Below are 15,795 nucleotides of genomic sequence, written 5' to 3'. Positions count from 1 at the left end.
ACATTAAAACAGAAGCCCCCTTTTCTGCAGCTGGCCGTTTCATCAGCCCAGCGGCTCGAAGGAGGGCTCCACCGGAGGAGCCGGGAGATCCATCAAAAGCAGAGGGGGGGTTGATTGCAGTGCTGGCCCATCCATCTCTGAGTGCATTACAGCCACCGCCAGGAAGAAATCAACCAAAGGCGAGCAACAGGAAGACTAAAGGGAGCCCATTAGGCGTGACAACACCGACGGAGAGAGACGGAGAGAGAGATGGGGAAGTGGAGGAACGGAAGGAGGCCAGTGAGGCAAGGAGGTGACATCCATCTGTCCATCCAACCTGCATCCAGCTTCGTCCACCTCATCTACCCATCCTCCATCCATCCACGTCCACCTTCATCCATCCAACATCCATCTATCCATCCAACCTGCATCCAGCTACGTCCACCTCCATCCATCCAACCTGCATCCATCCACGTCCACCTTCATCCATCCAACATCCATCTGTCCATCCAACCTGCATCCAGCTTCTTCCACCTCATCTACCCATCCTCCATCCATCCAACCTGCATCCAGCTTAGTCCACCTCCATCCATCCAACCTTCATCCATCCAACATCCATCTATCCATCCAACCTGCATCCAGCTTAGTCCACCTCCATCTACCCATCCTCCATCCATCCACGTCCACCTTCATCCATCCAACATCCATCTATCCATCCAACCTGCATCCAGGTTAGTCCACCTCCATCCACCTCCATCTACCCATCCTCCATCAAACCTCCATCCACCTCCATCCACGTCCAGAAGAAGAATTTCTGAGACGAGGATGTGAACCATGGAGTTTTTCAGATCCCCGCCTGGACCAGCAGCTATAAAAACTACAGTTCCTCATTTATTGACGCCGCCAGATTAGACAGTTTTATGGTGAAACGCTCAGCGCCTCCGAACCGACTTCAAACCCCGAGGTGGGGCTCAGAGAAGCACCAGGGAGCTGATAAAAGTAAAGCTGGTGGAGGTAGGCGATACGATTCAGCACCGAGGCACAATTACCTGTCTAAGCCTTTTATCGACGACGGGAGCTGAACATCTCTCCTCATAAATCCTCAGAGCTCAACAACCTTCTGTAGTTTAAGCATTTAAATCGCTTTCAATGCATCACCAGGAATCTGCCACTCTGGTCCAAACCACGACACCAAAGATACTTTCTGATTAAGGGCACAGTGTATTTTAGTTTTCTGTCTGTATGCATCACTTCAAATCAACCTTAATGATCTGCTGGCTCCCGGCTTCACTACAGGTTAAATCCACCTGCTGAAGAGCGTTTACTTTCAGATACGAATAAATCGAACCCTCCGTCACCTCCCAAGAAAACTCAAAATCCTCACTAAAGAAGATGCATTCTGATCAGGGATTTCTTGAGACCTGAATGAATGACGTATGACAACAGCATCTTTTCTTTGTGTTCTTTGTTAGCTTCTAGCTGGTGGCTGACACAGACTAGCTTATGCTACCTCTAAGGTTCAGGTTAATGTGGCTGATAAGTGTTTTTATAAAAACATCTTCTGGAGTTTAACAAGGTGAAACATTTCATTCTTCATTCAGCAGCGTCCTGATTTCCTTTGAAAAACTGAAGTGAATTCTACATTAATTATGAAATTAAATGGGTGTTTTAATTAAATCCACACGATTAAGATTTGCACATGGAGTTTGGTACTTTCAACAAGATAAAGTCAATTTAGAAAATGAGAGACAAAATAAAAATAAATGTTTCGAATTAACTTTTTTTTTTGTTGTTTGCCAGATAAGAAGTAAAACATCCAGAAACTCAAAATAAAAGTAGTGATGAAGTGGAGAAGAGCAGGAGGTCTGTGAATGAATGGAAAGATAAAAGCCACGAGACGAGACACCTGAACATCTAATCCACCTGCAGGAGCGCCGGAATCTCCTCCTGTACGTGCGGCCTCACTGGAAACCCGGCGACACCGCCCTGATGAGAGAGCTCCCCGGCTCTGAGGGGAAGATGAGTGGAGCATGAAGAGCAGAAAATAGCCACAGATCCAGTTATTGTGTCTGACGGGAGGCTGATAACACACACAAAGTAAACGATTATCAGCCATTTGATTCTCGACCTCTGCTAATTACAGTCTCAGTCTCATTCTTCAGCTTCCAGCAGGAAGTGTCAGCGTTTGGGGCGGCACCCTGCTCTCTTTTCATCGCTACATGTTTAGGTTTGGGAAGTGAATCACTGCTTTTCAAAATAAAATACCTGGAGAAATCCACTGAATGGTTTCCAACATCTACACATGTGCTGCTTTTTAACTTTTAAAAGGCAGCAGCAGCCGGATCTGATCTGAGCTTGACTGTAACGGCAGAGAAACAGAGATTTAAGTAAGAACAGAGCATGGAGAGCATCTCCTCAAGAAAAACTAACTTTCAGCTTAAAATAACCATCTGGTGTTCGGACACATCTCCTGGGTCGCCTTTAGAGCGGCTCCCTCCTCTGACAGACAGCCTGAGAGCCAAAAGTCATCGCAGGAAAGGACCTACAGTACCGACAGGCATATGGCGCTGTTTACGCAACACCACTCCAGTTTACTTGTGCTGAAAAAACACATCTGCTTGGTGAAGCAGTGCGACAGCGAGGCAGAGCAGCTTCCACAGCAACTCTGGAAAAAATCAGCAAGTAAAGAAAAACAAGTCAGTTTGAACTTATGCAAACACAGATGCTTCCGAAAACCACGTCGTCTTTACAGCGTTATTACTCCGTGTTGGTTTCAGTCAGAGATGTTGTTTTTTCATCGTTAAAATGCAGAATCAGCTGATCTGTCCAATCTGAAACTGACTTCAGTGATAAACTGATCAGATCAGATCAGTCCGACCCTCTGACTCCTTCTGTGTGTTTATCCGTCCAGTCTCATCCTCCATCTTTGATACTGACGTCAAGAGTCACGTCTCCCCATTGGACGCTCCTATTGGCTCCGGTGGGTGATGTCACAGCCAATCAGACTGTCTCATTCAGAGGCCTAGCTGTCAGAGTCTCTGTAAGTCTGAACATGGCCCGACAGTCATTCAGTTTAAGACAAATTAATTAGCAGACATACACTACCATTTTAATTAATTTCCAAATTGCAGAAACAACAGACAGCTCCTTAAAATCCATAGAAAACCATATTCTCATTATATAATGCAGAATAAATAAATGGAATAAATCATATAAGTAATGGTGTCTGCACAGAAAGGGCTGAGTGATCAATTCTTAGTAGGATAACTCCAACTGTTTATCAGGGCTTCGCTGGCTCTCGACACGCTCAATCGCCACCTGATCAATTTCTTATTAAGTATAATCAGGTGTGTTTGTGCTGGAATTTAAGGGCTCCATCAAGCAGCTGGGAGCCACTAAAGAAGTTTCAGATCCAATACCAAAATCAGTATCAGGCAGGAGAATCATTTGTGCCTCGGTGATGGAGTCTGTGGTCTCGGATCTGTGAGGTTTATGAGCCGAGAGCCGTTTGAGTCAGAGACAGCCTCTTAAAGCACGGCCCTACGTCTTTAAAGCTTCAGCAAATCCAATTAAGTGTGACTGCCTTCGAATGAATCTGTATCAGCAATCAGGTCTCCTTGATCTGCCACAGCCTGAGTTAAACTGATCATGTTCAGCTGGTGGGCTGTAGATTCATCCAGAGATTCCAAGAACTCTGTATTCCGGCAGAGACTTCATCTGGAAACTTCAGAACACCCAGCCAGGGCCAGGGAGTGAAACCGAGACGCAACAAAAAGATAAATCTGACCTCGTGATTCATTTTCAATCGCTGCTGACTATCTTCAGTCCTGATGCATCACACAATTCAAATTCATCTGAGAAAACAACAACCCCTGAGAGACAAATGAATAATGACAACACATTTTGACTGCGCTAATGAAGTAAGAAGTAGGGACATTTTCCAATATACTTCAAGTCACACAGATGTGTCGGAGAAGTCAGTTTTATGAGAAAAAGTTCAGATAAACAAGCCGGACACTCAAATCGAATCAAATGACAGCAACCCGCCTCAGTGTCAGCTGTGAAAAAAACCTGTAAATCAGCAAAAGGCCTGAAGACGTTGAAGCACAACGCACAGCAGGAGAAGAAGAAGCAGAAGACTGCACCTCAAGCAAAAGTCTGATTTCATTTCCTGGCTGAGAGGTTTCAGATTTCAGAGGTGGAGACAGGAGAGAGACCGGATCACTTCGGTCAAAACACACTAAGACACATGGAGAAATTTCAGTCACCTCTTCATCAGGAAGCACGATGTCCTGAACTACTGTTAACTACTACTTTGGAGGAGTCGAATCAGGTTGAATTCAGGTTTTGATGTTTAGTTGGCGGACAGACACGTAAGCAAAGGTCCACAGGAAGGCAGTAGTACAAACGTGTGTGTGTGTGTCTCTCAGAGTGAGGAAGGACTTAACTGAGCATGAAAGACAACAGACGACCTCTGGAGCTTCAGCGTCGCCGCCAATCAAACATCTGCCAGTCCGAGGCTCAAGGGCAACCACGAAACACCCAGCTACACACAACTACAACCACCGACAAACACGCAACTACACACATGGCCTCATGCTCGGAGGTCGACCTGTGCTGAACTTGGATCACAGAGGTCAGACAGTCCGTCGTGATCCGGATTTAAAGTCAACAGGACGGTGACCTGAGACAGAGTCTCTCTTATTCGACCAACAATGTGGAAAGTTATTCCTGTAATAATTATCGGTGCTGATGCTATTAGTCACATTAATTTAATCAAATTAGCTGCAGAGACAGAAACTGACCGTCATCTGTCCATTCAAACATTTTATCCTTAAAAACTGGTTTTCTGATGTGACTGGCAGAAACAAAGAGAGTCTTCATTCAGAAAAAAAAAAAACAGGAAACACATCGTGGTCCATCCCTCAGTCGCTACGAAAACATGAAACCTGCGTCCTCGCTCTGATTGGTCTCCGGCTGAGTCAGTCAGGCAGAGGCAGGCGGCTGATTGGACGGTTGGGGTGAGTGTGGCTTCATAATACAGACAGAGCACATCAATGGCCGCCGCCGTCGCCGTGCAGGCTCACACAGAAACATGGAGATTGCCTCTGTTAGCCTCCATTACTCTGTCACTGTCTCACACACACGCACACACACACACACACACAAACACTAGAGACTGAAATTACAAAACAGCTCCCTACCTGACTCGTTGCTCTCTGAATCCATCTTGTTAGAGGGGAAGCGGAGGACAACCTGCCAGGTGGACCTCAGTGTCTCTCTCGCTCTCTCTCTTTTTCTCCCTGTTTCTACCCAGGCTCTCTCTCTCTCTCTCTCTCTCGCTCTCTTCCCCCCCCCCACTAACTGACTCTCATCTCTGACCTTGCAGTGTTTGTGTTTCCCCTCACCGCCAGCAGCAGCATCAGCACCAGCATCAGCATCATATCTGCTGAGGGCTGCAGGAGTCCAGTCCAAATGGATAAAACCTTCCAGACCGCATGAAACACACACGTCATTCCTCCAGTGTGTGTGTGTGTGTGTGTGTGTGTGTGTGTGTGTGTTGGATTGAAGCCGCTTTAATCATCCTGATTGGAGTGTAATTATGCAGATTTTCTCACTGCTGTTGACAGAATTTAGCCTTTTGCAAATGAGCATATGTGCATGAATGTGTGAATGTGTGTTGGCTTTGGCGTTTGTGTAGCTGAGTAAGGATGTATTTTTTGTGTTTTACGGTGCATGTGGATGAGTGTGTTAGTATTTCTATGTATTTGAGGACAAACTAACAATCTGTTTTCAGGGACAAGGACGTTTTTCTTAAGTCTGTAACATTTTACAGGAAGCACATAGTAAAATAATGAGAAGAATGATTTAAATTCAAAAACACTTTAGATTGTGTACCTTTATTTTGGAAAGTGAGGACATTTTGCACCGTCCCCACTTAATCACGTTTGTTTTCAGAATCCATTTCTTCTCATCAGGGAGAATGTTTTATTTTAGTGAGCGTCCACACAACTACAGTGCATGTTTCTGTGTGTGTGTGTGTGCGTGTGTGTGTGTGTCTAACAGATGGCTGCAGCAGATACCATCATACCACGCACGAGTCAGACAGCTCAGATGCTAATTTTAGAGACAATCTGAGCTGAAAGCTCAGCAGACGAACACAAACGGCTCTGATTTCATGTCTGTTTTTTTACACATTACATCCAAATTCCCATGGCAACGTAAAGAATAAAACAATATTTCCTCATCTAAATCTGAGCATCAACGGGCCAATACATCCAACTTCATCATAATTTATAATAATCATCATCATTTCATAAATCATAATCAGAACAGTATTCATCTCACTCCTTCAGGAATTCAGTTCTTATAAATAGATATACAGGAAATATTACACATTATGTATTCACTTACAGTGAATCACTATTTTTTTGGCTCAGTCTAATCCTGAGAAATGTCCCATCCCTAATTTAGGTGCACTTTTTCCTTCTGCTTTATTTCGTGTGTTTTTGATGAAAATGTTTCATTAAATTAAATTCTGGCAAACGTAGCTGGTATGAGACTTTTACTTTGGAAAACTGGCACGTTGATAAGCAGCCAAATTAGCGGCTCCTGTTTTCAGTGTAGACATGAACATACAGAGCTCCATAATTGGATTGCTGGGACACTGAAGAAAAAGCTAAAAACTTTGTTTCTGAGTGAAGCTTTGTTCCTCACGTGCATCTAAAAACCTTTGATACCTTTTATCAGAAAACTGAGAGCAGCGAGAAACCCTCGCTGTGTTTGTTCACAGATGTGAGACAGGCAACGTCTCACAAAGAGGGACAGACTGCAGAGCCGGAGGGATCGAACAGCGAGCGTCTGGACGGCTGCTGTGTTGGTGGCGTGTGCTCATATACATCAAGAACACGGGGAGCCGATGTTAGACGCTTATATTGACTGATATTTACTTCCAACTTAACACAACATTCTGTTAAGTGCTCAGCAAAAGTCGGCTTTTAAATCAGCTGAATATTGTTTCTCATCTTTGATTCTATATTGTTGGCCTGGAATTAAAATTAAATTTCTGCTATTACAATAAAATATACAGAACAAGTTTGGACTTTCTTCTTTGTGCAACGGTATAAAATAGCAACAGTAAACCAGATGACAACCATGTGACATCAAGACTAGATGTGACAATTAAAGTTTAGATGGAATTCATTTATGATGATCACAATTTCAAGCTGATCAAAGCCAAACTCTCTGCTGCATTAAAGGTGGCCTAATGAGAATAACATCAGATAAATGTTCAGGCCAGGACTCCTTTCAAACATGGATGAAAACATGCACTGAAATTCCAAACTGAATTCAAACGTCTTTTTGTCTATCTCGCAGACATCCAGGTGAAACAGGGCTGGGGCTAAAAAACTCACTTTATCATTGTCTGAGTCTGTCCGCTGCCTCCAGTCTGATTTCAATGCAACAAGGGAGGGAACTGTTTGAGAGGTGTCCAGATACTTACAGCCACATACTCAAAAAGCAGCGTAAACATTAGGAATATTAGTCCTTGAATTTTTCTCACTTACTCCTACAAGTGATTTACAGCAAGATATTTGAGATGGAGTGAAAGCACAAGGTGCAGATGAAACAGTCTTTTCAGTTTGGGGGGTGTCGACTGCAGTAAAGCTCAGGAAAGTGTTTCTCATGCTGCTGCTGTCGTTCTGCTGCAGCCTCAGTATCTCTGTACTTACAACGCAGACACAGGCTGCAGAAAAAAATCATAATAATAAAATCTCCAAAAAGTGCAGAGAAGCGTCGCATCGAGCAACACACAACAAGCAGAAAGATAAAAAATTCCTTTTCTGCAAAGACCTGACCGGCAGAGGAAACAGAGGGAGGTGCGTCTCCTTTGAAGCTATATTTAGGCCAAATCCTCCTTTGCAGAACAAACTGTCTTCCACAACAGACAAATCACAGCCAACAACTGAGGGAGGAACCAACCACACATGCACACAGCTTCCAAACAACGCAGGGCCCGCTGGGGTTGATGGACTTTGATTCTTTCTGCATCCCAAACACGTCCGAGCCCACCGGGGACCGCGGGCGCCTGCCGAGCGACGGCATCCTCATCGGACACAGCATCGAACGTCTGAACACGCAGGAAGCTCCACCAAGACACATTTAACGAGTGGAAGCATAAAGCAGATCCACAGCCAGCGATGGCCAGACGTCACAGAAACTCTTTGGGACAAATCTCAGAAGGTCCATTTAATATAAATCAGTTAAAACCATCAATGTTCTGTGCTGACCAAGAATTTTCTTCATAAGCAGCCAGACACAGCAGAGAGGCCGAGGACAGACTGGGTGGAAACCGGTCCGGGACAGTCCACCTTCAGCATGGAGGGTTCTTCTCCTTTAGCAAACAAAGAATTATTTCCCAGCATGCATCCCTCCATTTATCTCTGCACATGTAACGGCGAGCTAACAGACCTCAGTGTGTCTGCGGGGACGGCAGGGACGGACAGTCTGTCCTACATAATGACTTAATTGAGGTGGGAAACACTCCTTAATTGAGGATAATGAGTCCCTCTAGACCTCAACAGCCCGAGGACTGAGCGCACACACACACACACACACACACACACACACACACACACACACACACACACACACACACACACACACACACACAATAACCACACAGAATAATGCAGATCCGTCCATTTTCTGAAAACCAGAGACAGAGAGGTTCATCAAAGAAAGTGGCAGACACGTTCTGATTTTTCTACCCAACACAAGCCCACAGGAAGTTTATCCCAACACTGCACACACTCTGTTGGCCAATCAGGAGTCAGTGTTGAAGGTATCACTTTACCAGGAGGAGTTACAGAACTACCACGAGGTCTGCAGGCGGTCCAAGCACAAACCTGCAGACACATCACCTCCTCCAACAACACAACACAACCAGGGCATCTGCTGAGGGACATTTGGTGTTTCATCCGACTGAACTCAGCAGCCAGCTGGAGCTTTTTGATGAAAGAATCTAAGAAGTGAACAGCTGGAGGAGAAGAAAACAGAGCAACAAGTCCAACTTCTCCAAAACAGAAACAATCTCACTCACACACCTTCCAACAGCTGGTGAAAATAAAAAGAGTGAGGATGGAGGGATGACAAATGTAAATGGGACGGATGAGGCAGCAGATTGATCATCACTACATGTTTTTTGTTTAATGAATTCATAATCCTCTCTAAAAAGATGACAAGTTTAAAGTCACTCCACCTGAAGCAGACAGACTGAAGCTTTGAAACTTCACATTCAAAGTGAAATGCAGCTACAATGTCAGCAAAATGAATCTGTAAATGTATTCATTTATCTCTGTATGCTGTTGAAGCCTCAGCCTAAAGCTGGACTGGTTGGATCACAGAGCCTAGACACCACATTTAATGACTTCTTCAGCAACAAATCAGCAGACTTGTGGGACAAATCTTAACTCTTTTCCATAAAAGGGGAGTCACACTTCTGCCCCGGGACAGACTCAGCTCATAGTAACTGTATTGTTTTGGTCGGGTGGAGAGCTAGTGTCGCTACAGTAAACTAAACCTGCATTAGACTGAGATCAGGCCAAGTCACGTTTTGTTCCTCATATATTGCGAGCCAACTTCCTTCTTTACTCCCAGACTGAAGTATATGTGGGAGGAAGTTGCTATTTGCCCTCATCTGCTCAGTTTCATAATCCTGCCAAGTCATCAGAAATGACAATTATAAAAGACAATAATTCACATCAAAAGCTATTAGATGAAAAATAAGTGTAACACGTTTTATGCTGTCAGATATCAACTCCTCTAAAATCCCGACACAGCGAACAAAGTGAGAGAGAAACAACAGCTGACCCATTTATCAAAACCCCTCCGAGGCTCCCCAACTCCTCTGCTGACCTCATCCTGTCCCGCTCTGGGACACATGTCCCCAAGTTCCATGATGCACCAGGAACAAACGAGCAAACAAACAAAAAAACTTGTTTTTTCAAGGTGAAGCCTGAATGCATATGATGCTGCGTTCAAGGCCGTGTGCATGTTGAGGATTAACAACCATCAGAGCTGCAGTGCATGAAGGAGATCAACAGTCACAGCAAAGAAATGAAAAAGGATCTACAGACAGAACACAGTCTGCCGCTCCACAGGTGTCCTTAAACGCAGCGATCAACTTGTCAAATCAAAGTCTGACTGAGCGGGAGCAGGACAGAGTTCAAGGTCGAGATACACGAAAATGAGATTTTTCCATTTATGTAACAGCACAGTGAAGTAAGAGCAGCAGCAGAGGAAGAGGAGGGTGAGGAGGAGGATTGGTTCTGCTTGGCTGCGCTGCATGACGGGCAGAGAATCAAGGTGACGACAGTAAACTATTTTACAGCCGAGCTCTGAGCTGTTTATGTTTTCCAGCACGTGGTCTCCCTCTGAGCTTTCTGGAGGAGCTTGGACAGAAGTTTTATCTGAAGCAGCTTTCAGCTGAGTTCCCTGCAGTCAGCTTCACCAGAGTGATTTATCACCGTGACCTTCAGATTCTTCAGAGGAAAGAGTTTCATCTGTTTCTGCTTCATTTCAGTGGATTCACCGCTAAGTCAGTACAAAGAAGGTTTGATTATTTGATTTAGCTCAAAGTGATGATAGATTCTAAATTTGGGGGTTTACATCAACAGTCATAACCGGACATTTATTAACTGATTAATCGGTTTAATCAAACTGCAGCAGGAGTTCCCGAATACCACACACAGGCGAGGACCCTGAAGGCAGCACTGCTAAAATTAGCTCCAAACTGTGACAGTGAACGCAACACGAACACACACACAGGTGTTGTGTTTGAGCACTTTAACACGTTACAAACACACTGTCCAACACACACAAACACACAACCCGATCCTACCGGCTGGCATTGTGGTGCTAAATGTACCGCAGTTCCTCCGAAGTACCGGGCGGTCCGCCGTTAGTTAGCCGCCATGTAGCTTCACCTCAGCGGGCAGCGGGACGACGACAGACCGGCTGTCCGGGAGTTCACACCGCCGAGATCCCCGGAGAGCTCCGGTACACAAACAAACAGACAAAAACACAACGGACATGTAGAGCTGTGCCCCCCTCCCGGACCGACACACTACCGGGGCGGAACTAGCCGCAGGAAGCTAACGGCTCCGGGGAAAGTGTTTGTCCGGCTGACGGGAGACTTTTCCGGGAGAAGCTCCTGATGAGCCGGTGATCGAACCTGGAGGGGGGGGGTTACCACAGTACTTCCTGCTTTACGGCACCTGACGGACAAACACGGAAGTAACTGCCCCCCCCCGTGAGGGGGGGTTCTGCTCATTAACGATGAAAAATCAGCTCTTTATTCTGTCAACACAATAAACTCAGAAACATTCAGGACTGATCCACAGACTCTGACAGCTCAAATAAGAGATATCGGTGCTGAACTTTATTAGTTTAAGGTTTGAAGCAGCAGAAATAAAATGTGGCAGACATCTGTAAACCTGAGGAATATAATATTAAAAACAGAAACTTAAACCCAGCATGCCTGCAGTGCTAAATCTGCACGCCGTCCTGATGTTTGTAATCTCGTTAGCACCGCTGTGGATTGTTCCACGGCTAATACAGAAAATATTTGGGCCTGCAGCTTTACTAATGACGGCACAGGAGAATATGTCGCCATCAGGATCAGCAGTGAGACCACAAATACTCGGACAGACGGTAATTATCCACAACCTGACAACTTAAAAATATCTCTCGGAGCTGATGTGTTAATGTGTGTGCCTTTTAAGCTCTTAAGGACCTTTGCTGGTTGAGTCCAATGGACTTAGGGCCGATTAAAGGCTTTGACTGCACAGATGGCCGGCCAAACGTCGAGTGAAGTCAGATGACTGACAGCAGCCAGCGGCACCCCTGACCGACACACAAAAACACACACACTGAGAAAAGATCCTGTTTGTGTAATTACTCTAATGCGGGCACGTCCCTGTGTTCCAGCTGTGCAGTGGGGGGCATTCTGTCTTTAAAGTCATGCTGACATCATTCAAAACTGGAAAGTGTGTTTTGTTTTCAACATTATACTGAGTGATTGTGTGTCCTTTTTACGCAGCAGCTACACATTGTTGACTGCAAGATGAGCGGGCAAAGTTAATACTTACTCATTTAATTGGATTTATTGGATCAGACCTTTTACTTTCTCAAACATGTAATTGAAAATAATAAATATGATCCAAAAAGCACGAACCAATAAAGCAGGTTAAATAGAGCTGATGTGTTGATGAAAGGTAGACTCTTGTGTTTGGCTCGTTGAGTTTTTGTTTGTTTGTTTCTGTGTATCTTTTAATTATTTAGTCAGAACACAGAGTTTTGATTTTCAGAGTCCAGCTGAGACTCTGCTGACTCACTGAGAGGAGAACTGCTGGCTGATATTCGTCATTATTTGTGTTCAGATTCCTCCTCGGCTCCGTATTGACTGTAATCAGCGAACAGTTGGAGTCAATGACACATGGAGGCCGTCACGGTTTTCTCTTTAGCTGGCTGCCGGCCGCTGATTGTCTGAACCGGTTTACATGCTGATGAGTGGATTCTGTGAACAGAAGCAGTTGAACTCCATTTGTGGATCAAAACCGCCAACAGTCAGTCAGCAGCGCAGAAACCGCCTGGGGAGGAAGCTGTCTGACTTTCCATCCAAACATCAGTTTCTTTGAGCCATGAACCTCAAAGAATAGAACCATACGGAGGGAGAACCCTTCCTCTTCAATTTATCTGCAGTGAGAGAGACAGCAAAGCTGGGGAGAGGCTGAGAGGAAGACGAACAGCAAAGGAGGGATGAAGAGTCGGATCATAAAAGGTGGATGTTTTTAACCCTCTGATGTGACCCGTCTAATGAAGAAGTGCCCCCGTGGTGGCGTTCCTTCACCTCCAGATAAAGGACATGGATCGATCGATTCAGAAAAGAAGGTTAAAATAAAACGCCTGCAAGAAATCACTACTGAAGAACTGAGGACAAGCCAACCGACCTGTTTTCCTCTAAATGGAGTATCATCTAAAAAAAGACCATCATGTTGTGTTGAAGACGATAAACTCAGGAGGAGGAGGGACATTTTCCCATAGACTTCAATGTAAGGGAGGAGGGGGAGGGACGTTACTAACGACTCCAGGTTTAGAGACGGTCTTTGGGACAAAGCAGTTGTTGGAGCAGCACAGAGGAATGAAAATAAATCATAAAGTGAAAGAACGTTTCCTGATGTAAAACAGAAAAAGCGAACTGTTTCTGGGTTCAGCATCGATTCCACATTCAAACTTTCCCCTGAACTGAATATGTGTTGTTTTTTTTCCAGTGACCTGTAACTGAGCCTTAAATGTGCATCATATCATCGGACCACCAGCTCCGATGAAAGGAAATGTTTCCTCAGACTCTGAGATCTCATCGTCGCTCAGGTGAGTGTGGATGAGTGTGTGTTCCGCAGTAAGCACACACACACACACACACACTTTCAGAGGTGCAGGTGAAAGGTGCTGGGTGGACGGCAGACGCCATGAAACAGCTCATCCTCTGTGAGCGTGGGGGGCGTTTTGTCTTCAAAGCTGAGCAGTCAGACGCAGAAGTCTTTAGTTTTGAACCTGAACTTTGGTTTCAGTGTTCCACATTCATTCATTTGAGACTGAAACTCTTTTGACACCATCAGACTAAACCTGTAACGTTCCCTCTCACCGCTCGGAGTAAGACTGTGGGCTGAAACGTTTTTAAGGTGTGTGAACAGGGCGAGCTTCACTTTCTGTTTTTTAACGGCGTCAGACGAAGCTCCTGTGTGGACTTGACCTGGAGAACCGGTACTTTGACTCCGAGTGGTCCGACCAGGTGATGACATCACTGCTTCTTGTTCCCATTAATGAGTCAGCCTGTTGTTGAAGGTGTCATAAATTATAATGGAAATCAAGTAAAACCAGAATAATGAAATTTAATGCCTCTTTGGACCTGAACTCACATATTTTTATGTTTAAATGTGTGAACGCTTTAGGATGTTTTTTAAATCATTTTCATATCACCTTAATCATGAGTTCATTTAAAATGTCATTTAACTGAAGAGATGAGTTCCTTCATTTGAACGAATCCTGTAAAAAGTTTGTTCACTTTTTTTAAGAGATTCAGTTTGAATTTTGGTGATTACAGTTTAGAGCTTGTTAAATTGAACATTATCAGATCTCTTACCCACTGAGGTGGAGGAGAACCATCAGACGTTGAGGCCTCGGGCGTCCAGACTGAGAAACAGACCCACAGTAACCATTCCTCACCTTAGAGGGCAGAGTCGAGCTGCACTGACACACAGAAGTCACCGCCGTGGTGGGAACAGACTGAAAATGGGGCAGTTAGGGCTCAGAGGCAACCTGCTCCACAAAGACAAAGACAGAAGTCTGAAAGTAAATTAATGGATCCATGGATGATCGACGTTCAAAGGAAAGTCTGTTGAAACATGAAGAAAGCCTTCAGTGTAAAAACATCACGGCTGTCCGTAAATATTTAAAAAAATTGAATTCAAAATGTACTGTATTCAACCAACAGAGAGGAAATGAGGTCACAGGTCGCAGGTCAGCTGATCACCATGACGTCGTAGTTTATAGAGTGACAAAGTTCAGAGTGCTGCGTTCGATTCCCAGCTGAACTTATTTATCTTGCTTGTTGTTGTCGTTGCTACTGTCTCCACGACGACAGAAACTTTTTAACAAGAATCTACATCTTTTCCTAAAACCGAGCCAAGCCATTACTGTTACCATGGTAACCATCACAGAGCACACTGTTTGTGGAGTTTGCATTTCATAATTGCAGCCATGATATCCACACTCCTGTTGCTATGGCAACGTCAGGACGAGCTCCTGCAGGCTGTACCGGAAGGATGGAACGTAGACTCTGTACAAATGCATGCTGACATGACACCACTGGCTGGAGGAAGAAGTCAGGTTGCATTGAAGTCTATGGGAAGCGGCCTCTACTTCTCCTTTGATTCGCTAACTAAGCGTGTCCAGGAAACATATTTCATCTCTAGTTTCTGTTGTCACCTCTTTCTCAAATTATTTTTTTGATGTCAAGCTGCTCTGACACTCCAACGGTTCAGACTCTCAGACTGAAAACTGAACAAAGGCAGAAATTCTCGGGATAACTGAAACCTCAGATGTGTGTTCTCCCGCTGAATGTGCTGACATGATGAGCGAGGCTCGTCGTCTCAGATCCTCCTCAGGATGTTTTCAGGGACTCCCGCTCTCCTGGATTTTTAGCTCCTCGTCCTTCAGATATGTTGGAATTGGAGAAAATGATGAGGTGAATGCTTTTCCCTTTCCTCTCTGTCGGCACGGCGGGTTTCTCGTGTTGCATCATCTGCGGCTGACGCTGAGGAGCCATTTGATTTCTCATCCCTGAGCTAGTTGACATTTATTCCACGAACACTTGACATTTGGAAATGGGCTCCCTGTGTGAGCGCTGTGTGTGCACACTTGTAACACACACACAGCTCTGTGTCTTAGCAGCCTTTGTGCCGAGCAGCTGGATTGTTGGACTGTTATTGAAGTAAGAAGTCTGACTCTGATTTCGGACATAAATTGACTCGACTTCCTGCTGAAAGCAAACTGTCCGTCTAAAGTCTGCCGATAAATCAGTGACCTCTGATCAATTTCAGAGGAGCGACAGCAAAAGTGACTTTTGTCACAGACTTTTGTTCCAGTTCAGAGGAGTTTTGTTTTATTTCTGTTGAAGGCTGAAACACACTCACTCACACACCAACACATTTATCTCAACTAATCCCCTCAGATTCAGATTCAACACAGAAA

The 15,795-nt window shown here is 44.8% G+C and overlaps 1 protein-coding gene across 2 annotated transcripts in view; it reads right to left on the bottom strand.

Annotated features, from left to right (window-relative positions):
* efr3a (EFR3 homolog A (S. cerevisiae)) overlaps positions 1-8,364 on the bottom strand; it is a 42,819-nt gene extending 34,455 nt beyond the window's left edge. The window contains exon 1 of one of the 2 annotated variants that reach the window (XM_029524672.1): positions 8,271-8,364. In XM_029524672.1, the coding sequence (XP_029380532.1) occupies positions 8,271-8,286 (16 nt within the window). In that variant the 5' untranslated portion in view covers positions 8,287-8,364. The remainder of the gene's footprint in view (positions 1-8,270) is intronic. The other variant, XM_029524671.1, reaches the window with a different exon arrangement.
* Between the last annotated feature and the right edge of the window lie 7,431 nt (positions 8,365-15,795).

This window comes from Echeneis naucrates, chromosome 17, assembly GCF_900963305.1.
Source record: "Echeneis naucrates chromosome 17, fEcheNa1.1, whole genome shotgun sequence".
Taxonomy (NCBI): Eukaryota; Metazoa; Chordata; class Actinopteri; order Carangiformes; family Echeneidae; genus Echeneis; species Echeneis naucrates.
The sequence above is the reverse complement of the archived record's forward strand: the minus strand, read 5'-3'. Positions and strand labels throughout refer to the sequence as shown.